Below are 21960 nucleotides of genomic sequence, written 5' to 3'. Positions count from 1 at the left end.
AGCGTCCCCTCTCCAACAACAGCCCCCCTCCCGCCCTGGGGCCAGACCCTGGGGCGCCCTGAACCCAACCGCAGCTCCGTCCCCTGGACTGCTGTGTGCAGAGCCTTCCCGGTCCAGGGATGCTGTTCACACTCCAGACAACACAACACTCATCACCCAAACCTTGGCTGGCTCCCACCTGGCTCAGGGAAGAGGCCGGCCCCTCACTCTCGGCGCCAGCCCCCAGCATCCGTGCTGTCCCTCTGATGCCAGGCACGTCCCCATCTCAGGACCTTTGCACCCGCAGTCCCGCTTTCCTCACCACCTCCTTCCCAGAGGCCGGCCCCCCAACCTGTGCAGCCTGCATCAACCCCTACCCGCCCCCACCCCACTCTCTGGAACTGGGCCCCTCCCTCACCACTGCTCACTTGCTACCTTTGGTCTGATGCCCACCATTCTCCATCAAGGGTCTTCAGCAGTCCCCCCCCCTCCATCACTGCCAGCCGGCCCAGTAAGTAACTGAGTGACAGAGCCCTGACTCCTCCATGTGCACCCCTGCTCCCCACATGCCACGTGCAGCGGCACAGACGTGCGTGTGCACCTCCCTGCACACACGTACATGGACCTGCACACAGGCACTACCTAGACCAGTGTGTGCACACGTGTGCCGTCGTGCACACAGACGCAGGCACAGATCTGCAGGCATGCAACCACAGCATGGATGTGCACCCGCACCGCGGGCTCCTCCCGGCCGACCCGCCCCCTCCTCTCTCCCTGTGCCTCTCTCATTTGTCTTGGTCCGGCCACCCTACCTTCCTTTGGTTCCCCGGTCACGCCATGGCACCCCTGCACCGCCCCCCCAGTGCCCCTCCCTCCCCCACTCCTCAGTGATTTCCAGCCAGACCCAGCAGCGCTGTAGTGGGGCATCCTGGGATTCGGGACCTGAGGACTCATGAACAGTTACTGGCCAGGGAATGATGTGGTCGTCCTGCCCTTGGCCCTGTGCCTCTGGGCTGACTGGGGACGTCCTCAGGGGTCCAGGAAAGCCCAGTCAGACCCAAAGAGATCGAACTGGCAGGAGCTTCCGAGGGGATGGGGCTGTCCTGAGGTCCCTCTGCTCACAGACCTCCCTACCTGTCTCCGCGCATAGCCCCAGGCTCCACCACCCCATAGGTGGCAGTTGGCTCCCAGACTTGGCCCAACACACATAGTCGCCCCCAGCCACGATTCCCATTTACTCCTCCATTGCCCTGTGGCTGCACTGGTCAAGGACCACGTGGCCAGCCCCACTTTTCTCATGGGTGTGTTAAAATACAAATAACAAAATTTACCATTTTAACCATTTTTAAATGGTACAGTTTAGTGGCATTAAGTACATTCACGTCGTTGTGCAACCATGACCACCATCGTCTCCAGAACCTTTTCATCTTCCCAAACAGACTCTGACCCTATTAAGCAACAGCTCCCCAGCCCCTGGCACCATCTATTTTCTGTCCCTATGAGCTTGACTGCTCTAAGGACCTTATGTAATTAGAATCCTACGGTATTTGTCCTTCTGTGCCGGGCCTGTTTCACTGAGCATAATGTCCTCAAGGCTCATCCATGTTGTGGCAGGTGTCAGAATTTCCTTCCTTTTTAAGGCTAAATAACATTCCCTTGTATGTTTTTATCACATTTTGTTTGTCCATTTGTCTATCAGTGGACACTTGAGTTGCTTCTGCTTCTTAGCTATTGTGGATAATGCTGTTATGAACATGGGTGTACAAAAATTGCTTTGAGGGCTTCCCTGGTGGCGCAGTGGTTGAGAGTCCGCCTGCCGATGCAGGGGATGCGGGTTCGTGCCCCGGTCCGGGAAGATCCCACATGCCGCGGAGCGGCTGGGCCTGTGAGCCATGGCCTCTGAGCCTGCGCATCCAGAGCCTGTGCTCTGCAACGGGAGAGGCCACAGCAGTGAGAGGCCCGCGTACCGCAAAAAAAAATAAAAAGAAAAAAAAATTGCTTTGAGACCCTGCTTTCAATTCTTTTGGATATGTACCCAGAGGTGGATTTACTGGATCATGTGGTAGGTCTGTTTTTATTTTTGTGAGAAACCTCCATACTGTTTTCTATAGTAGCTACACCATTTTACCTTCCCACCAGCAGTGCGCAAGGGTTCCAATTTCTCCATGTCTCGTCAGTATTCACTGTTTTCTGGGATTTTTTTCAATAGTAGCTATCCTTATAGGTGTGAGGTGGTATCTTAGTGTGGTTTTGGTTTGCATTTCTCTAGTAATTAGTGATGAACATCTTTTCTTGTTCTTATTGGCCATTCATATATCTTCATTGGATAAATGTCCATTCAAGTCCTTTGCCCAGTTTTGAATCAGGTTGGGTTTTTTGTTGAATTTTAGGAGTTGTCTCTATATTCTAGATATTAATCCTTTATTAGGTATACAATTTGCAGATGTTTTCTTCCATTCCGTGAATTGACTCTTTACCTGCTGATACCGTCTTTTGGTGCACAAAAGTTTAAAATTTTCATGAAATCCAGTTGGTTTTTTCTTTTGTTGCTTGTACCTTTGGTGTGTTATCCAAGAAATCAGTGCCAAACCCAGTGTCAGGCAGCTTTTGCCCTATGATTTTTCCTAAGAGTCTTACAGTATTAGGTCTTTGATCCATTTTAAGTTAATTTTTGTATGTGGTGTTTGCTAAGGTCCTCAGTCTGGTGGGAGAGACCAGAGAAGGGGCGGGAGAGGTGGGGTGCCCGCTGGTGGGCCACAAGGGCCTGAGCTGGCCCGTGAGGAGCAGGCAGGGGTCCCATGCCAGAGCCAGGTGGAGGGCGGGCTCCCCAGGCTGCATGGGGTTGGGTGCGGGGGGTTGTGTGCGGCGCTTGCGAGGACGTGGCCGACGGTGCTGTCTGTTCAGGTGCAGCCCTGCACGGAGGCAGGGGACTGGCCTGCTGGACCCCATGCCGTGTCACCTGTGCAGATTAAACTATGTCCCGAGAGAGGGGTCACCACAGGGAGACCCAGTGCCTGGGGGTCTGCTTGTCTCTGGGGGCCCCAGACAACAGGAGGGACCTGCTCTCCTGGGTGACCTTTGTCCCTGTCGCTGATCAGCTAAGGGAGAATTGGCCACTTGGGGCCTGCCTGTACCTGAGACTTTAAGACACAAAATTGAAAAAAAAACGGAAATGACAACATGGGGTTACCCCAGTGTAGCCAGCATCGCCTTCAGGAGACTGAGCACTGGGGGCCCTGGGCAGACGCTGGGCTGGAGCCAGATGTCCGGGGCTGCTGGCCGAGGGCAGGGCCGGGTCATCAGCAGCGACCAGGGAGCAACGCCTGGGTCCCTGTCACACATACTTACGGTCCAGGGCAAGTCCCGGGCGGGACTCTTGTCTATAAACCTTTCTTATGACACAGTTCATGAGGAAAGTATAGGAAACATGGTAAAATGCACAAATCCCTTGTAATTTCACAACATAGAGCTCATTGCTGCTTGGAAAATAACTTCGCAGACCTCTACTCACACAGTACATGCACGCACGTGTGTGTTGGGGGGCACATGCCTGTGGGTGCATGTGCTGCCTGTGTCCTGTATGCGTCATCCTACGACACTCGCTCAAGAACACCCACCCCGTGCCCAGAGGGGGGTCACCTCGGGGCTTCTGTTCTAAGTGTGATCGCCATCCTTGCTGGGGCCATGCTGAATGACCAGCCGTTTAGTCGCTGCTCTCAGCAGAGACGTCTCCTGGTACATCCCCCACTGTGGGCTGTGGGGCTGCAGCGAAGCAGGAGACAGCGCCCCAAGGCTGAACCCCTCCCCCCTTGCTGACTGGGCACCTGCTGTGTGCCAGGCCCAAGTGCTGCCGCGGAGGGTGGGGCGGGGCGGGATGGGGTGGAGGCCCAGGCGGCAAAATGGGGGGTGCTCACAGGTGATGGGGATGGGGGTGGGGGAGCACTGACTGGGTACCAGGCTCTGTGCTGGACACTTTACCTCTTGGGGACCGGCTCTGGGTGTGCTGTGATCAGTGAGGGACAGGCTCTGAGACGGGGGTCATGGGCCCGGCCACACAGCTGGGCTGACACCACCCTGAGAGCAGGGGGAGCCCAGGGAGAGAATGGGCTCGGGGTCACAGCTCCAGGGCAGGATGGCGGGGACTGGCAGGCATGGAGGCGGCTGGGAGAGTGACGGGCTGGGAGGGGGACATGGACAAGACTCGGGGTCCTTCCCACCCAGGGCCTGCTGTGGGGGGAACAGGGGCATTTGGGGGTGGATGCTGGCCATGGCAAGATGGGGGTGCTGCAGGGGGCAGGCAGCCAGGCAGGGACAGAGGCTGAGTGGATGGGGTGAGGGGGGTGCCGTCCTGGGCTCCCAGGAAGGGGCAGAGGCTGAGCTTTGGGGATGCCCTGGTGGGAAGGACCCGGCTCAGCTGCTGCAGGTGGTTGGGGGAGCCCTGGAAGGAGCATGCAGACTTCCTGGGTCAACATGGGGCTGGCAGAGAGCTGGTGCTGAGGCCCTGCACCAGGTGTGAGCACAGCTGCTCCTTATTGACCAGAGGGGGCAGGGGACCTGAAAGGCTTGGCCTGGGACCAGGGAGCCTCTGGGCCGCCCCTTCCTTGCCCTGGACTTGCTGTTTCCCGATGCCCTTGCATTGCTCTGGCCTGGCCTGCTGCCCACACCTGGCCACCGCCCTGCCCATTTGAGAGCCCCTGCCCTAGAGAGAGCAGGAGTGACCCCACTCGTGGGAGGCGGTAAGAGTCGGTAGCACCCAGTTACCCTGGTCTGGGACCCCATGGTAAACATGTGGGTGCAGCGCCAGCAGCTGCAGGAGAGGGTGTGGAACCACCACATGGAGCCCTAACCACCACCAGACGGAGGTCTGTGGCTCGGCGAGCGTGAGGTCACCGGGTACGGGTGGGCAGGGCAGAGTGGCAGGGTGCTGGGCTCTCTCCCCTCTGAAGACCCTCAGGCCTGGTCCTGGCCTAGCTGTGGGCACTCTTTCCTTGAGCTCCGGCTTCAGGCCAGCTGGCCGGCGGGAGGGGTGCAGGGTGGCGGCCAGGCATGTTTTGCTGTGGTTTGAGCTCCACTGGGGGGGCAGGGGGGAGGCTCTGATTCATCATTCCCCAGGCCGCTTCCCGCGGTCCAGGGCTTCCCTGCCCACCCAGCCTGTGGTGGGAGGAGGCTCATGCTGTTCTTCTGTTGGCAGGTGAAGGCGGATGCCTGAGGCAGGGGGACCACAGGGAGAGCCCACAACATCCTTACTGACAGCCGGCCCTCTAGCCACACTCGGCAGCATTACCCCAGCAACCAGCGACCTGACGGCTTCCCACCGTCAGGAGGACAGGGAATGACTGCGGCGCATCTGGCCCCACTGTGGCCCTGGGAGGTGGAGTGTCCCTGAGGGAGGGCTCAGCCGCCTCCCGCAGCGCAAGAGCCATGCCAGTTGGAGAGGAGGCGCCGGGGCAAGGGCTGCAGTGGGGCATGGCCTCGCCCCCCCACCCACGCTGAGTGCTCCAGGGCACCGGCTCCCATCCGCTGGGCGCACCTGCCTCTAGTCTCAGCTCCCCCGCTCGGTGGCCACCAGGAGAGGCGCCCCATCCCGTGCTCCGCGTCTGGGCCCGCCGCTGCCGGACCATGGGATGTCGGCAAAGCTCAGAGGAGAAAGAGGCAGCACGGCGGTCCCGGCGAATTGACCGCCACCTGCGTTCGGAGAGCCAGCGGCAGCGCCGTGAGATCAAGCTGCTCCTGCTGGGAACCAGCAACTCGGGCAAGAGCACCATTGTGAAGCAGATGAAGATCATCCACAGCGGTGGCTTCAACCTGGAGGCCTGCAAGGAGTACAAGCCGCTCATTATCTACAACGCCATTGACTCGCTGACCCGCATCATCCGTGCCCTGGCTGCGCTCAAGATCGACTTCCACAACCCCGACCGCGCCTACGACGCTGTGCAGCTGTTTGCGCTGACGGGCCCTGCCGAGAGCAAGGGCGAGATCACACCTGAGCTGCTGGGTGTCATGCGGCGGCTGTGGGCCGACCCTGGGGCACAGGCCTGCTTCGGCCGCTCCAGCGAGTACCACCTGGAGGACAACGCGGCCTACTACCTGAACGACCTGGAGCGCATCGCCGCGCCCGACTACGTTCCCACCGTGGAGGACATCCTGCGCTCCCGGGACATGACCACGGGCATCGTGGAGAACAAGTTCACCTTCAAGGAGCTCACCTTCAAGATGGTGGATGTGGGCGGGCAGAGGTCAGAGCGCAAAAAGTGGATCCACTGCTTCGAGGGTGTCACCGCCATCATCTTCTGCGTGGAGCTTAGTGGCTATGACCTGAAGCTTTACGAGGACAACCAGACGGTGAGTGAGTGACCGGGCTCTTCTTCTGCTCGTTGCTGCCATGCGGGAGCCGGCAGGATCCTGGTTGTGTCCAGGGTGGGAGGGGAGTGGCTGCTGTCCAAGGGGAGCCAGGGTGGCACCAGCGCGGACCTCAGGGTAGCGCCTGCCATCAGGACGTCTGCCTGGAGGGCAGCTCTCCATGGCCACCCCAGCTGGGGGGCCCCTAACTCCACTGTAACCCCACCCTGGGTTCCACCGGGCAGGGATACTCTCTGTGCCATGCCACCCTCACTGGCTGCAGACAGCACTGCCCTCATGGTGCTCACGGGCCCAGGTGGCCTCACGTAGGTGCTGCGAGCAGACCGCACATCCCATGCCTGACGCTCTCGGGGTGCAGAGGGCCAGCTCTCTGCTGAGCAGGGCCTGCTCCTCAGCTCCCAGAGCATGTTGGCCACCTGGGGGTGGGGAGGAGGGGAAGCTGGCACCGCGAGGGGCTTTGCTGCAGGTGAGGTCGAGTGTGGCCAGGTGCACAGGGAGTGACCCTGGAGGCAGGAGAGAGGTTGGCTGCCCTACAGGACATGGCGCAGGCTGGGCATCCAGTTGTTTGTCCATGTGGCAGTTCAGTAAATGCAGCAGCTCCTACCAGCTGGGCACTGTGCTCCATCCCAGGAACCTCAGCGCCGCAACCCCATCCGGGTCCTGAGAGTCTGTCAGCCACAGGGTTAAGAACCTTTTCTGAGGTTTAATCCCCAGAGGTCGGGTAGGCGTGGTAATTCTTTCAGGCCCTCTTCCCAGGCTGAGAACCACCTTGTGGGCTAGGAGCTCAGAGTCACGTGGCAGGGAGACCCCAGAGGTGGGTGCAGTGCAAGAGGTGCCGAGGGGCAATCTGGACCCGGTGCTGAGCCAGTGGAGGCTTGCGGGGAGCTGCTGGCAGGTGGGAGCCAGGCCCCTGGCAAGAAGAGGGTGGGCAGTGCACTGCAGGCCCAACCGAGGCAGGAGGCCCAGGCACGGGCGCTGCAGTCTCCCAGGGTGCCCAGGAGCGGTGGTGGTGGAGGGTGCTCAGCCGGATAGGGATGAGTGTGGCTGGGGCCACCCCACAGCAGAGGGTCTGTGCCAGGCAGGATCACTGAGCAAAGACCTGGCATCTGCCCTTAAGAGGTCTTTAATCCTGAGGGGGTGGGCATGGGGGCAAACAGGGAGTCTGCAAAGGAGCTGTAAGTGGTGTTGGGCTGGGTGCCAGGGGCTCGGGGAGGTGGCAAGCTGGCAGGGACTCAGGGGAAGGGGTGATGATGTTCGTGAGGGGGATCCTTCATGCTGGGAAATGAGGGGACCAGGGGACAGGGCGATGCAAGGAAGGGACACCTCGTCTTTTTTAGGCAGGTGATGGCTTTATTCGTTGGGTTCGGCAGGGAGTCCTAATTTGGGGCTGCAGCCCCAGGAACTCTGCGGGCAGCTGCAGGTAGTGGCCACTGTGCTGGGCACCTGACTGGCTTTCCAAATAGAGGAGGGTATGCAGCACTCTTCTGGTTTGCACGGAGGCCCAGCCTGGTGGAGAAGGCGGAGCAGCTGTAGGAGGCCACGGAGACAGGAGGCGGAGCCGTATCCCAGCGGCAGGGGCCTGGACAGTCTGCAGCTCCCTGTGGGCCAGCCCGTCTTGCTCCCAACACTGTCCCCCAGAGTCTCGTCCCTTTTCCGCCCACCGCCACTTGAGGGCCACGTGTGGTCTGGGCAGCGGAGGAGCAAGGTCAGGCTCCTTGGTGAGGCATCACTGTGGGCAGAGGGCTTGGGGCTGACCAGGCCCTGAGGCGAAGCGGGGTGCCTGGGCAGGTCTACGGCCGCCTGGGCTGCAGCTGTCTCGTCTGCCTGTTTTCGGCTGTGTCCTGAGGCTGGTGGTGGCCTGTGTTCAGAGGCCTCCGGGGGCCACATCTGTCATCTCCAGGACGGGCATGGTGAATTCCCTCAGTGCTGGGCGGGCTTCCAGACTGTCCGCTGGCACGTCCTGCCCGCCGTGTCTGCGCCCACAGGTGTGCCAGGTCATGGGGGCAGGGAGCCTGGTCCCCGCGTGTGTCCCGTGTTTCATGGAGGCATCTGGCTGCCCTTCCTGCTCTGAGCCTGTTGACGAGTTGGCGGCCCAAGTGGCCTAAGTGTCCTCAAAGACGGGCCCCAGGCCAGGGCTTCTGCCTGAGGCCCTCCCAGCTCCGCCCACCATCCCCGCAGCCCACAGCCCCTCTCCTCTCTGCTCTGGCCTCGCGGGCTCGGCTCACTCCCACGTGCTCCAAGCTCTCCAGCCTTTAGCACGTGGCCACCCTGTCCCCTGCCCCTCGTCCCTTGCCCACTTGCCCTGTCCTCCAGGTCTCATGTCAGGCGTCACCCCCGCCCAGTGCCCGCACACCCCTCCATCACCGTCGCTCATTAGGGTGGCCCCATCGTGTGTGAGCAAGTAGCCGCCTGGCTGGGTCATGTGGACAACTGGGTGGACAGGTGGCCCTTGCGGGGGTTTCACTGTGAGGCCCACACGTCCTCCTGAAGGCAGCCAGGCTCTGGGGCCATCACAGCATTTCCTGAGGGGAGAGGCCAGCGTCCAGGCCCGCGCCCCCTGCCTGCCCACCGCCTGCACTCGGCAGGCCTGGGGAGGTGGTTGTTCACCAGAAAAGGAGATTCTTAATGAGAAACTCAAGCAAGGCTGGAAATCCACTGGATTCCAAGTGGTTCTGACCTTTCATGCTCTACTAGCAGTGTCTCGATGAAGAACAAACTCTACTGAGCAGCGACAATACCAGCCATGAGTCTTACCACCGCTGGCCCTCAAGGTGGCCTAGCTGCCACCTGGGGAGAGCCCAACCTGCCTCTCCGTGCTTGCGGGAGGCGAGCACTGCGGAGGGTCTGGGACTGGGCTGCCACCCCATCTTCTCCTTTCCAAGGGCCCTGGCAGAGGCCAGGCGGCCAGGAGAAACCAGAGGCTCCCAGGGCCTGGTGCCAGGCTCTGGACACGGCTCCTCGGAGCTCCTCCCCGCTCAGCGCCTGCGGCTTCCTCCCCCCACCACCCCCGCCCCCCGACTCCCTGCACCTGGTAGAGGAGTCCCTGCCCCACCCCCACTTGCCCGCTGGCTTCTGCGTCAGCACGTTGCCAAGGGTGACGTCAGGACCGCTGGGCGCAGAGGGCACGGAGGGCTGCAGCACATGCAGGGCAGCCCCTGGGCAGGGGGCAGATTCCAGGCGTCTGTGGACCATGGCAACCAGCAGATCCCAGAAGCTGTGCTCAGCCTTGGTGACAATTCCGGGCCCTTGTCCCAGGAGGATTTAATGGGTTCTTGGCCTGCTTGGGGCCCGTCCCCCCATACAGTCCTGCAGACACCAGGGGGCCTTCACTGTCCCCATGTGGGGCTGTCCAGGCAGCACAGGAGGCCAGAGCACAGCCCAGTCATGCATCACCTGATGGGTCCTGTGGGACGGCAGCCATGCCCGGGGTCCCCATCACAGGTGGGAGGACAGGTCACAGTCTGAGCTCACGCAGCCATGGGTCCTCCCCGAGCCACACCTGCTGCCTGGTGCCAAGGCAGGCCTCCCTGCCCCACCCGCCCTTTGGGGAGCCACTTCCTTCTCCACCTGGCTCGTGGCCTCTTCCCAGGATAAAGAAAGAGGAACTCAGCCATTGCCCGCCTGGGTGCCCACCCCACACGGCAACCCCTGAGGCCCCCCGCGTTAGTACCTGGCAGGCGGGACCCCAGCACCCTGCTGTCAACCTGCCACCCAGCCTCAGCCCAGCGCACCTGCTGATGGACCCATGGCCTCTGCATGGTGGGGAGTCCTTCAGAAGAGGAGGACGAGGTGGCTGTGAGGTGTCAGTGTTCTCACGGGAACACCCTCAGGGGCTTGCTCGCTGCCCTTTCCTGGTGAAACTGTCAGCAGGCCTGCCGTGCGTCTGCTGTATACTTGCCGTGTGCCTGCTATTATACCTGCTGTGCACCTGCTGGGTGTGCAGCCGCAGGCCTTAACATGTGTGTGCAGTGTGCCCAAGGAGGGGGGCTACTCCAGGCTGTCCTACAAATAGTGTGCTTTGTCATTCAGCCCAAAAAGGGAGCATGTTTCAGTGACATGGTGAACGGCACTGTGTCACAAAATGGTGCTGCCTGGGTCTGTGGCAAAACTGACTGTCCGTCACCTGCTGGTGACAGAGGGGGTTGCATTTGTGCAAAGGACGTGGTTACAAGTGGGAGATGCGAGAGGTGGTAGATACCCGGCTTAGATTAGGAATGGACCTGACGTACCCTTTAGTGCCCTTAACCAGCCAGCTTTGCAGATGAGGACACTGAGGCCCAGAGATCACTCATCATGGGTCTCAGGGTGGGGGCAGTGAGCAGGGTTTGGAGGACTTGAGTGGCCATCAGGGTTGGCACTGGCCCAGCAGCCCCCACCCCGTCAGTGGTAGGACCACAGGGAGCTCTAGCAGAGCAGGTCCCCACTCTGCCTCCTGCTCCCGACCCAGTGGAGGACATAGTTCCAGGAACCGTGCCGTGGGGACTTGGGACAGAGCCAGAGAAGCATGCCATTGACCCGCCAGAGGCCACCAGCCTCCCCCACCAGGCACTGGTCTCCCCAGCAGCTCCTTCTGGTCTCGTGATGTGCCAGGGCCACATGCACCTTTGACCTCTGCAAACCACGCTGCCCCTGGGACAGCAGAGGCCTCCTGGACCAGAGCCAGGAGGCAAAGGCAGCTAGAGGGCCAGGCCCCCGGCAGGGCCACCACGGTGCCTCTCACACCGGGTGCAGCAGGCACAGGGCTCAGCTGGCCCCGAGCGCTCCCCCCCCGGCGTCCCCCTCCACGCTCGGCCCAGCCCTTTTTCTCTGTGGCCTGTTACCCCTCCCAAGCATTGGAGACGTGTGGCGGCTCAAGGGGGCCAGGTGTGCACTCACAGCTGGATCGTTGGTGGCCTGGAGCCGCTGCCAGCGCTTGTGAACAGTGCCCACCTCTGTGCGGGCTTCTCCGACCCTGGCACTAGCCGGGTTCCTCGGTCCAGTGCCTGGCCCTTGTCTCAGCCCTAAGGGGGCTGAGGCCATGTGGTCCTCCCCTCTGTGGGCCCTGGGCCTCGCATGGGGGAGGGGGAGGGCAGGTGGAGAGGCAGCAGCCGCAGCCGGCCCTCCCCTGCTCCCAGGGCAGCACGAGGCCCCTCTCTACGGCGACTTCCTCCGTTCTCCCTGCCCTGTCACACTGGGCATTCCCGAGGGCTCCTGCTTCCTGCTCCCTTTGTGCTCAGCTCGCGCCCAGAATAGGTCCTCCGTTAGAGGTCAGCCAGACAGTAGGACGGAAGGACAGGCAGGCCACCTGCCGCTCAGTGTGGCCTCCCTCCAGCCCCGCTCCTCACCCTGGGATCCTTGTGTGCCCACCCCTCCATGGTAGCCACCTCCTGCCACGTCACTAGGGCGCCCCCCCACCCCAGGCACAGGCTGTCACTGGACACAGTGGAGCATGTGGGACGTGCCCCTCCCATCCCCCCACGCTCCACCTCTCCCACACGACATCCTTTGCCACGTGCCCTGGTGGAATCTGCATGGGGGTGTCCACGTGTCCCTTGGATCTGAGACTGAGGTCCTTCCCCCATAGGCGGGTTGGGGTCAGCCTCTTGCCAGGTCACGGACCAGCCCTGGGAGGGAGCAGGCGGGCGCCATTGGCGCTGTGTGGGCAGCGCCGGCACCCACCTGTGCTGCACACCCATCCACTGGAGGGCAGTGGCTGGCCAACACCAGCTCACAAGTGACAATTTTTCCGTTTTTAAGAAGTTTGTGAGCTGTTTGACATCATGTTGGTAGCTTAAAATCATCCAGGTGAGAGTAATGACACCATGGAAATTAGCAGCCTCTACAGCTGGCCCCCACCCCAGCCAGATGTTAAACATTCACCAGCCTCCTGCAGCCGGTGACCCGCGAACCCTGGCTGGAAGGACCTGCCCCTCAGGCTCATTCATCGGTGAATTAGTGCTCACTGTCTATATCCTTTTAAAGAGCTGTCAGCCTCCTTTGTGACCCCTCAGCGCCTCCCTGCTCTGCCACTGTGACCACACCTGTCTTTTCTGTGTTCACGTTCGTCCCGCTTGCGAATGGTCATTTGCCAGATGGCTTCATGCTCTCCCCCGGAAGATTCATGAGAATCGAGCCTCTGCATAGGGGAGCAGCCTGGAGCCAGGTGGTTCTGCCATGTCTCTGTCAGCATGTTGGACTCATGTGCGAATCTGCTCCAGCCGGGCCTCCCAGGGTCTCCGCCTGAGGACAGGCCCCATGGGGCTTGTTCAGGAAGCAGTGAGGGACAGAGGCGACTGTGGCCCTTCCTCCCCTGAGGTCACATGGGGACCACGTTGAGCAACCCCTGGAGGCCGGAGTGGCTCCCCCAGTGCCCGCATCCGCTGGCCCCATGCTAGCTGTGGCCGGCCCCGAGGCACCCCAGTGCAGCAGCTCTCTGGGTCCAGAGAACCCCAGGGGGCGTCCTGCCCCAGAGACTGCCTTGCAGGGGAGAAGGGAGCAGACATCAGGAGCAGGGCCTGGACGGATTGGGATGAAGGTGGGGATGGTAATCTGGGCTCGACCTTGCGCATCCAGCCTGGGTCACGGGGCCTGTGGGGGTGGCCCACAGAGGCAGGACCGAGGGGTTTGGGGGGGGCCATGGAGAGCTGGGCCAGCTGGGCAAGGTCCCGGGTGCCAGTTCCCACCCCCAGCACTGCCTCGGGTAGACGTTGCTGCCAGGGCTCATCGGGGCCTCTTGCAGCTCCCACATCTGCACACATCCTCTCTGCCAGGTGATCTGCTCTTCTCAGTGTCCCTGCACCCCACGGAACCTCTATATCCCTCACTTACCAGGAGCTTCAGGGCAGAGGGACCTCCCCAGCCTGCGTCCCGCTCAGCACCCAGGCCAGCGGGTTAATTAATTTCCTGAGCGCATTAGCCCCACTCCTTACGCACATGTCAGAACCCAGAGGTGTTTTAAGATGCAGATTATTATTGTTTTAAGGGATTTCTATAATCTGAGAACTGAAAAACAACTTCTCCACTTAGCAAGAACAGGCTCCAGGGAGCTGGCTGAGACCACTGGGGGACCCTCGGTAACCAGCACAGACAGCTGGCCCTGAACAACACTGAGAAAGGCCTCTGTGCTAACAGAACTCGGGGACCGCCCCCACCCCCAGGCCCCTCTGGCTCCGACAGTCTAGTGTTTTGGTACATCTGAATACAGTCAGCTAGGGCAAGGGGGCATGGTCATCTGAGGGCGGCCCCCCGGATGGAGCAGAAGGTGGCCGTGTTCCCTGCACGTAGCTCCCCACTGGACACATGTCCTCAGATCCAGAAACTGAACTCAGGCTGGCCTGGGAACCTGGGCCACAGCTCACCCTGACCCTGTCTTCATCACCCCTAGTTGGTGTCTACTCAGCTCATATATTTGCTCTAATTTCATGAATAAAACCACAGTCACCCAGAGGCCGTGGGCCTCATGTCCTGAGGTTTTCGCTGAGGCCAGCCCCAGGCCACAGCCCCACACACCTTTTCGGGCCTTCAGTGACCCTGGGAAGGCTGACGGCATCCTGGCTGAGGAGGCCCAGAGCCTCCAAGCCGCATGGCCCAGCTCCACATTCCCCAGAAGCCATAGCCTCTGGGCCTGTGTCTCAGGCTCCAGGAAACCAGCTCTGTAGCCAACTACCAGCCGCTGGGGAAAGAACAGTCTGGAACAGCTTACTGGGGCAACCTGTAGTTCTTGGGCGGCTTCCTACCCGGGCCCTTTGTTGACTGCCTGCCGGCTCCAGGGACGCCCCCTCGGCTCTTCTTTCAGCCTCATCTGCCCAAAGACAGGACCTCAGGAGGCGAAAGGGGGCCAGCCACATGCAGCCCCAGTCCTGTGCGGCCTCAGCTGGACAAGCTGGTCCAGTCGTGGCTCCCTTATCTGCAAAGCCAGACAACAGATCCACGGCTCAAGGACAGGATGCAGTTTTGACATCTGTCAGGTGCCTGTGCTTGGTGCCCAGAGAACCTGGGACTCTGAGGCTGGCGCTCTGATGGAGGGGGATGCCCAGCAGTGGAGCTTAGACCCTGGTCAGCCCCGTGGCCTCCCCTGTGGCCTGGGCCACCCTGCCTGGTTTGGTGGCTGGGAAGGCTGTGGGAATCACAGAGGCCTGCAGGGAACACAGTGCCCTCCTGCCATTTCTTTTTCTTCTCACAAGAGACAACCACCCAGCCCCCCACTCCCCATTCCTGCTCAGGCTTCCCAGGGCCAGGCTGCCAGTGCCTCTCAGGACCAAGGGGTTTTGGGGGGCCATGGAGAGCTGGGCCACCTGGGCGAGGTCCAGGTGCCAAGTCCCACCCCCAGCACAGCCTGGGGCATCAGGATACGGCATCACCAAGGCCAGAGACCACACTGAATCAGGACAGAGGAGGCGCTGGGCAGAACTGTCACCATGCTCTCTGATGCCCAGACCTAGCAGGCTGGCCTTTTGTAGCACAGCTGACCCGGGGACCTGGCGTTGGGCACCACCAGCCCTGACATAGCACATGTTCCTCACAGGGCATCCCAGCCCCTGCTGCAGTGGTGTGGGGCCCAGGAAGGGCAGAAGGTCTCTTCTGGACAGCAAGGAGCCCATGGGGGTGGGAGACCTACTGTCCCCAATGGTTGTGGAGGACATGGATGGAGACACTGCCTGTGACTCCAGCCTGGGTTCAGTGAGACCACAGCCATGACCTGCTGACCAGCCAGCCTTTGGAACGCCCTTCCCCCGAACCTTGTTCCTGCTCCTGCCCAGTGCTCTGTCCCCAGGCATAGCTGCTGTGACCCCGTGGCCCGGTATCTCCTGCCAGTCTGGGGGGATGGGCTGGCTCAGCCCTGGGGTTGATACGGGTGGTCACAGCTGGAGGGGGGTGAGGTTTCGAGGACCCACTCAAGAGGCAGTGACACGAAGACAAGGGTTTGGGAGCCAGAAACAGGGCCCTACCCAGCTTCTTCATCCCCCTGCCTCTCCTGAAAAGGGGGCTGAGAGGCTTGGACCGTGCTGGCCAGGTCGAGCACCGGGAGAACGCTGTCAGCCACCAAGCACCTAGCAGGGTGTGGGGTATGCCAGCCACAGTGACAGCATCCGGGGCAGGATAAAGCACCAGCTGCCCCCACAGGCAGGAGCAGCGTTCCCAGGCTCGAGGGCCCTGCTGTGGTCCCAGGGTCCTGCGGAATTCCCTAAACTGCGTCCTGATCGTCTGGTTGCACCAGCACATGTAAGGCATCCTTCCTGGGAGAGGCTCTGTCACTGATCAGTTTCTCAATGGAGCTGAGACCCCAGAAGACTGCCCTTGCCCAGCCCCGACCCCCTGCTGGTGGAGAAGCCAGGGTTAGGGCAGTAATGGCCCAAATATTACTTCCTAAGAATGAGCATTTCTGAAATCCATTTTGTTTGGCTACAAGCAGAGGTTCCCCACTGAGATGTCTACCTGCTCCCCTGCCCTGTCCCCAGCTTCTCATGTCCCTGCAGGAACTGGCCACCTGCCCATGGCTCTCCAGCCTTTCCTCCAGGAGGGGTGGCCCGGGACCCAGGGGTGCAGAAGCTCCACCTTGCTGAACAGTGTTAGGCAAGGGTGTTGGGGCCTAGGGGGTCCTCAGTCTGGTCGCAGGAGGGGCTGTTTGCACTGCCGTTCCCTCCCGTGGTGGCAGTGATGGTCTGCAAACGGGGCCAGGCCTGCACGCACCTGCATCATGCTGTTTGCTAATTTCCTGTCAGTGACTGACAGCAGGGGGACTTGGATCAAGCCAGCAAGATTTAAGACAAAAACAAATAGGAAGCAGTTCTCATTTCAGCTGAAGCTGAAAAGGACTGGAAGGACTGGGGCTTTGGAAGAGGCATCCTCCCTGGGGGCGGTAGCGGTTGGTGGGGGAGCGGCAGATGAGGTGAGAGCAGGTGGGACCCAGAGCCCGGACCTCATCCTAGGCTGCCACCCTTCCTCCCTGGGCCTGGGCATAACATGGGGAGCTGGGAGCAGGACACAGGAGCTCCAGGCCTTGCAGAGCAAGTGCTCCAAGTGGGGCCTTGGGAATCTGGGAGTCAATTCTAACTCAGTTCCCCCCCACCAATCCAAAGTTACGAGATGCCCAGTGCCCTCGTCACACCTGCCCAGGGCTCTACTGGACACTTGTGGGATCAGGAATGGTCCTTTCTGGCTCTGAGATCCTGTCAGTCATTGATTCTGAGGCTCAGTGAGAACAGAGAGCAGAAGAATGTGTGTTTGGGGTGCGGGGGCTGGCTGGCCACACAGACTCCCAGGGGACAGCTCGGTCAGGTGGGCAAAGCCCCCAGCCAGGGCAAGAGCGTGTTTTGGTGCTGGGCTGGGGCAGTGACCTGCCTGTGTGGCCCCAGGGTCATCATGTGGCCACCTGTGGTCCATGTGGGCTGTCTGGCTCCTGAGGACTCGCAGCATGCCGAGGCCAGCACGGTTGTGTCAGTGGAAGCGGGGGGGCTTGGTGGCGCACACTCGTCCCGAGGCAGCCCGGTCCCAGCCCCGTGCCAGGCACCGTGGGGAAACGGTGGGGCCCAGGGCGCGGTCCTTCCTCTCCAGGGGCAGATGTCCGGGTGGGAGGATGAGGGCAGGGGAAAGAGGCTGGGCCTCAGGTGCTGTCATGGACCCTGCGCACAAACCTCTAAGCCCCCCAGACAGGCTGCCACACTTGCTACTACTCTGGGTCACCCTAGCCCCCTCTGAGCCGTATACTTTGGGAGACTGGGGACCAGCAAACAGGCTGCCTGGAGAAGGTGGGTGCTGAGCATGGGGCGGGGACGGGTGGCGTCAGGCGAGGTGGCCCGAGGCTGAGCTTCCGCTGTTTCTGGCAGGTTCGAGATGGGTTTCAGGCCATTAGGGCCCCGAGCACAGCTTCCCCGCAGCCTGTTATCTTGTTTAAACAGCCCTACTGTTTGAAGTGGCAGGCCTGGCCGGCGCTGTTAGGACGCGCGTCACAGTTGTCACTCGATGGGGGGCAGGGGACAGACAAACGGTGCCTCTGACTTCTGGACCCGTCGGAACACACTCCCACCCCAGTGAAGCCCCATCTGTCTCTGGCCCTAGGCCTGCAGGGCTGAGCCTCCTCCTGCCCCCACCTGGGCTGCAGCAAGCCGCCCCCTGGGAGGGGAGAGGCGGTGGCCCTTTGCTGAGCCCCCTTCTCGTCCCTGGGGAGGGGGGCCAAGGGCCGTGAGCACCAGGACTGTGGGGTGCGAGGTGCACCGCCCCAAGTGCTGATCCCTCTGTGCTGCTCACTAATCCCCACTCTGGTCGCGACTCCCGCGGCCTCGGGCTGCCTGTCCCGCAGGTGGCAGCGGAGGCCAGGGGTCAGGGGAGCAGGAGCTGGGGCACCGACAGGGACACACAGTGGAGTCGGTCCTGGGGCCGCCGCACAAACCCCGGGGTTTGGGGGAGGAAGATGAACCCCAAGCCTTCGTCCCCGGCAGGTCAGGGGGTTCCTAATGGTTTTAAAGCCAGAAGGGCACCTGCCTATATATGCTTTTTCCCCTCGTTTTGCTTCACGACGGCGCTGAGGCGAGAAGGGACACAGGCCACTGGCAGCGAAGGGCCAGGACGGCAGGGAGCCTGCTGCAGGGAGCGGGGAAGGCCCAGCCCTGCCAAGTGTCAGGGTCCTGGTGGGGGGGAGGGGAGGTTGGGGGCGCGGGCGGGCCCCTCCCCAGTGGCCAGGTCCAACCACCTGGACGGGCAGGACACGTGGCGCCCGGTGTCCTCTCACTGTAGCCCGTGCACAAGGCCACCTTGCCTAATACCTACATCCCGCACCATCCAGCCCTGCCTGCCGTGGCCCTGCAGCCAGCAGACCACTCACCCTGCCGGGCACTGGAGAGACCAGCTCCCGCATACCGGGTGGTAGTGTTCAAAGCCACAGCACATCAACAGAAGGATTCCAGCTAGTGACCGGCTACTTCGGGGAGGCTCAGGGATGGCCTTGAGAGCCCACCCCTCCGCCGGGACCCAGGGAAGGACAGCCTGGTGAAGGCCCCATGCGGGGATGAGTTGGGGTCAGGCAGAAGGTGCCGGGTCACCCCACTGGGATGGGAGCTGCTGGAGGGCTATGCACAGGGCAGCGAAGTGACCCCAGGTTGCAGAGACACGGAGCAGAGGCAGGGAGAGGTGGGAAGGAGATTCCAGGTGTGGCTGGAGGTGCCGTCAACTGGACAGATGCAGGTAGAGCCCATGGCCCAACTGTAGGACCCCAGCCTCTGTGGGGGGGTCATGCCCACTCCTGGGTACTGCCTCCCCTGGCAGAGGCAGCCAGACAGTGCTCTCCCTCCATGCCACCTGCCCCAGCTTGCTGGCTTGGCACTGGGTGGTCAGTGCACCTGTGTCCGCCCCTAGGGCCTCAGTTCTCTTAAGCCAGGACTGCCCCTTGCTTCTCTCTGTGTTTCTGAGAGTGACTGCTTGACGTCCAGGGAAAGGTGCCGGGAGAGGCCAGGCTTGGATCTCAGACGCCCGTGCTCCATGGTAGGGATGCTGGGCCTCCAGCTTCCTGTCACTGCCTGTCGACCACGTTTCTACTGTGACTCACTTCACGACAGCCCAGAATAACTGCTGTCTCCTGGTTGGCAGGACCTGAGACTCTTGGGTGAGGTCAAGTCCAAGGCCAACCGAGGCAGCCATGGAGGCTTGGGGTGGGGCTGCCTCAAGGCTCCTCACTCAGGCCCCCACCCCTTTCAGCCTGTCCCACTCACACCACCCAGGGAGCCCGAAAGCTGAAGTGAGCCAGGGAGAAAGGGGGTCAGACAGAAGATGGGGGGTGGGGCTGGTTTGAGTGGGCATCTGGTGCCAAGGGTCAGAGCAGGGGATCAGGGCCTGCACTGGGAGGCCTCTGAAGTCCCAGGGACACGAGAGTGTGGGGTAGGAACACGCTGAGGCACTGGAAGGGGGAAGGGGTGCCGAGGAGCGCCATGGCTATGCCTGGTGGAGGGGAGGGTGGCGGCGGGAGGGGCACGGGGAGTGAGCTGCCTGTGCGGCAGGGCCGTGCCAGTCGATCTTGGCCTGGGTGTCCCGAGGGGCCCACAGGGTACAGGGGCAGTGTGGCTCCGTGGGCTCGAGGGCCCAGACTTGGGGAATGGTGCACTGACCCTGGGCAGCCGAGGGAGAACGCTGCCCACCCCAGAGAGAGAAGGGGGCGGGCGGCAGCACCCCCGGCTCGCCCTGTTGCCCCTGCACAGGCTGCGGCACCACGCACTCTGTGCCGCCCGTGCAGATGAGCCCCGGGGACAGTCAGGGGCTCATTGATCCATTAGCCTCATTAATCCATTTCTCCAGTCCGGTGCGGCCAGCACTTAGGCTGGTGGGAGGAAGAAGTGGGGAGCGCTAACCAGGTTGGTCTGGACGTGACACCGGTCATCCAGCTCTGTTCCCAGGCACCTCCCCGTTGCCTGAGGCCAGGAGCCGGATGGGGATGGCAAGGACCAAGGGGTGGCTGTGGCTGTCGGAAGCTCTCCTTGGGGCAGAGGGGCTTGGGCAGGCCAGGCTGGCCCTCACAGCCACCATTCCCACATCCATAAATGGGGATGTGGGGAGAAGCCCTCACAGCCACTGCTCTGAGAGGAGCAGAGAGTTGGACCTCTGGACATCACAGCAGCCTCCACGCAGAGGAGGAGCAAGGCCCAGAGCCTCCAGGGGCAGCTGTCGAGGGCGAGGCACCATCCTCTCTGTAACAATCCCACCCCACCCCTCCCACTGGGAATCCCACCCACCCAGGGCACTGCAGGCAGGAGCAGGTACCAGAAGGACCTCCCCTCTTCCCTGCCCACTGCCCCGCCCGCCAGGGAGAGTGAGATACCCTCAACACCCAGAGGCCCTCCCCTACTCCCAAAAACTAGACAGTGATAGACAGTGTGGTCTGGCCAGCCAGCCAGGGCTGGCTGTCCACCCCTGTGGAGAGGGACACCTGGCCCCGCTCAAAGATGGAGCGTCTTCTGCCTTCGGTCTGTGTTGCTGTGCAAGGCCGAGGGTGGAGGCTTCCTCCCCAGTTGCCATGGAAACTGCATGCTGAGTGTCTGAATATAAGCTCAACCAAGGGAGGGGAGGGCAGCTGCTGTCACAGACTCTCAGGGTTGGGAAGGACCCGAGGGGCTGCCCCACTCCTGCGCTGGCCATCTCCCTGTGGGCGCTGGACCACCACCACATCTGTTCTCTTGTCTGCACGGGGCTGTAGTGACTCCATCCAGGCCTGGGTGAGTCAAGCACACAGGCCCTGCCCTCCTGCAAACACTTCCAATGAGGGACGCGGTACTGGGGGCGGGAGAAATGCAGATTCTGGCGACAGTGGGGAGCCAGGGCTGCCTGGGGAGGCCCGAGAGTCCCATTCCCATCCCTGTGGGTGTGAGTGGAGGTCTGAGTCATCTCCTGCACCAGCTCCACACTGGGCTCCTGCCAGGACAGCGCGGCCATGCTGCCTCGCTGCCCAAGACCTCCAGCTCAGTCTGGGGCTGTTGCTCTGCTTCTTGCCACCCCACCCTGTTCCCAGAGAGCCCTCCTGCCTGCACCCCGCAGCCTAAGGGCAGACGCAAGCCAGGGCCTTGCTCCCCTGAGCCACCCCTATGACCTGAGACAAGCTGGAGCCCCAAAAGGGAAATAAGCTCCGGAAGGATAAGGACCCCCGGTGGACGAGTGGGGGAGCGACACCAGGCAGCCTGTGGGCTGGGCCTGGCCTCATTCCCGCAGAGCCCAAGGCACCTCCCAGCAGGGCCCCCTGAGCACCCCCAGGCCGCACTAGACTTCTCTGCAGCTTTGCATGAAGATAAAGACACCCCTCTCTCACCCCCAAAGACCAGCCCCCCACTTCTTTGGTGACAAAGAATAAGCTATTTCCCTGAGCGACCAGTGCTATCCTTGGAGGGGTTTTACTCTGGAGGCACAATCCTGTCTTCACACCTTTCCACAGTTGCAGGTGCATCTAACACAGGCCCCTCCACCCCCACCCCTGTGCACCTGCCCGGACCTCGGGACCTGGGTGTGATGGTGGGGCCCACTCGCCCTCTCGTCACTGGAGAAGCCTGGGATTGTCCAAGCCCGGCTCCCCCGGCAGGTCTCAGGGTGGACCAGGGAGGTCTCGGGGGCTCCTCCCACCCACCAGGCCCAGAGCACAGGGCTCCGGGCCTCACCTGCCTCCCAGGCAGTGGAGGTGGGGAGGGCAGTCAGCGCCACACAGAGGATGGACCGCAGACTGCCCGCTGGGACGTGCCACTCGCTGGGTCAGCCGTGCCTCCGCGCCCCTCGAGCCACGCCACCACAGAGGGAGCAGAGGCTTGGCTGTTACTTTGTGAAGGTGCCAGCTCGATATCCAGCCCCGGCTGACCCTCCCCCTTGGCCCTTGCAGCCAGGGTGCTGCCAGGAGGCCTCACTGCCCGGTCCCGCCCTCGGCACCCTTGGAGCCTGGCACCATTGCCCGGGCCGGGCCTGGTGGCTGAGCCTCAGGAATGGCACCATCGTGGTGAATGGAGCTCATTCATGCCCGCAGCCCAGCCTCCCAGCTCTGCTTCCAGTGTGAAAAGCTAAATTCACAGTTCCCAAGGACAAACACTCCAGGCGCTCCTACAACAGGCAGACCTGGGCTTCCCAGACCGAAACAGAACTGAGAACTCGTGTTAGGGACGAGAAACCTGAGTCCCAGGGCGG

At 61.9% G+C, this 21960-nt stretch overlaps 1 protein-coding gene across 3 annotated transcripts in view; it reads left to right on the top strand.

The window, feature by feature from the left end:
• GNAZ (G protein subunit alpha z) overlaps nucleotides 1-21960 on the top strand; it is a 43127-nt gene that overhangs the window by 14422 nt on the left and 6745 nt on the right. For all 3 annotated transcript variants that reach the window (XM_067014686.1, XM_059040162.2, XM_067014685.1), the window contains exon 2: nucleotides 5171-6321. In XM_067014686.1, the coding sequence (XP_066870787.1) occupies nucleotides 5599-6321 (723 nt within the window). In that variant the 5' untranslated portion in view covers nucleotides 5171-5598. The remainder of the gene's footprint in view (nucleotides 1-5170; nucleotides 6322-21960) is intronic.

This window comes from Kogia breviceps, chromosome 15, assembly GCF_026419965.1.
Source record: "Kogia breviceps isolate mKogBre1 chromosome 15, mKogBre1 haplotype 1, whole genome shotgun sequence".
Classification (NCBI taxonomy): Eukaryota; Metazoa; Chordata; class Mammalia; order Artiodactyla; family Physeteridae; genus Kogia; species Kogia breviceps.
Note: the sequence above shows the minus strand (reverse complement) of the source record. Positions and strands in the feature narration are given on the sequence as shown.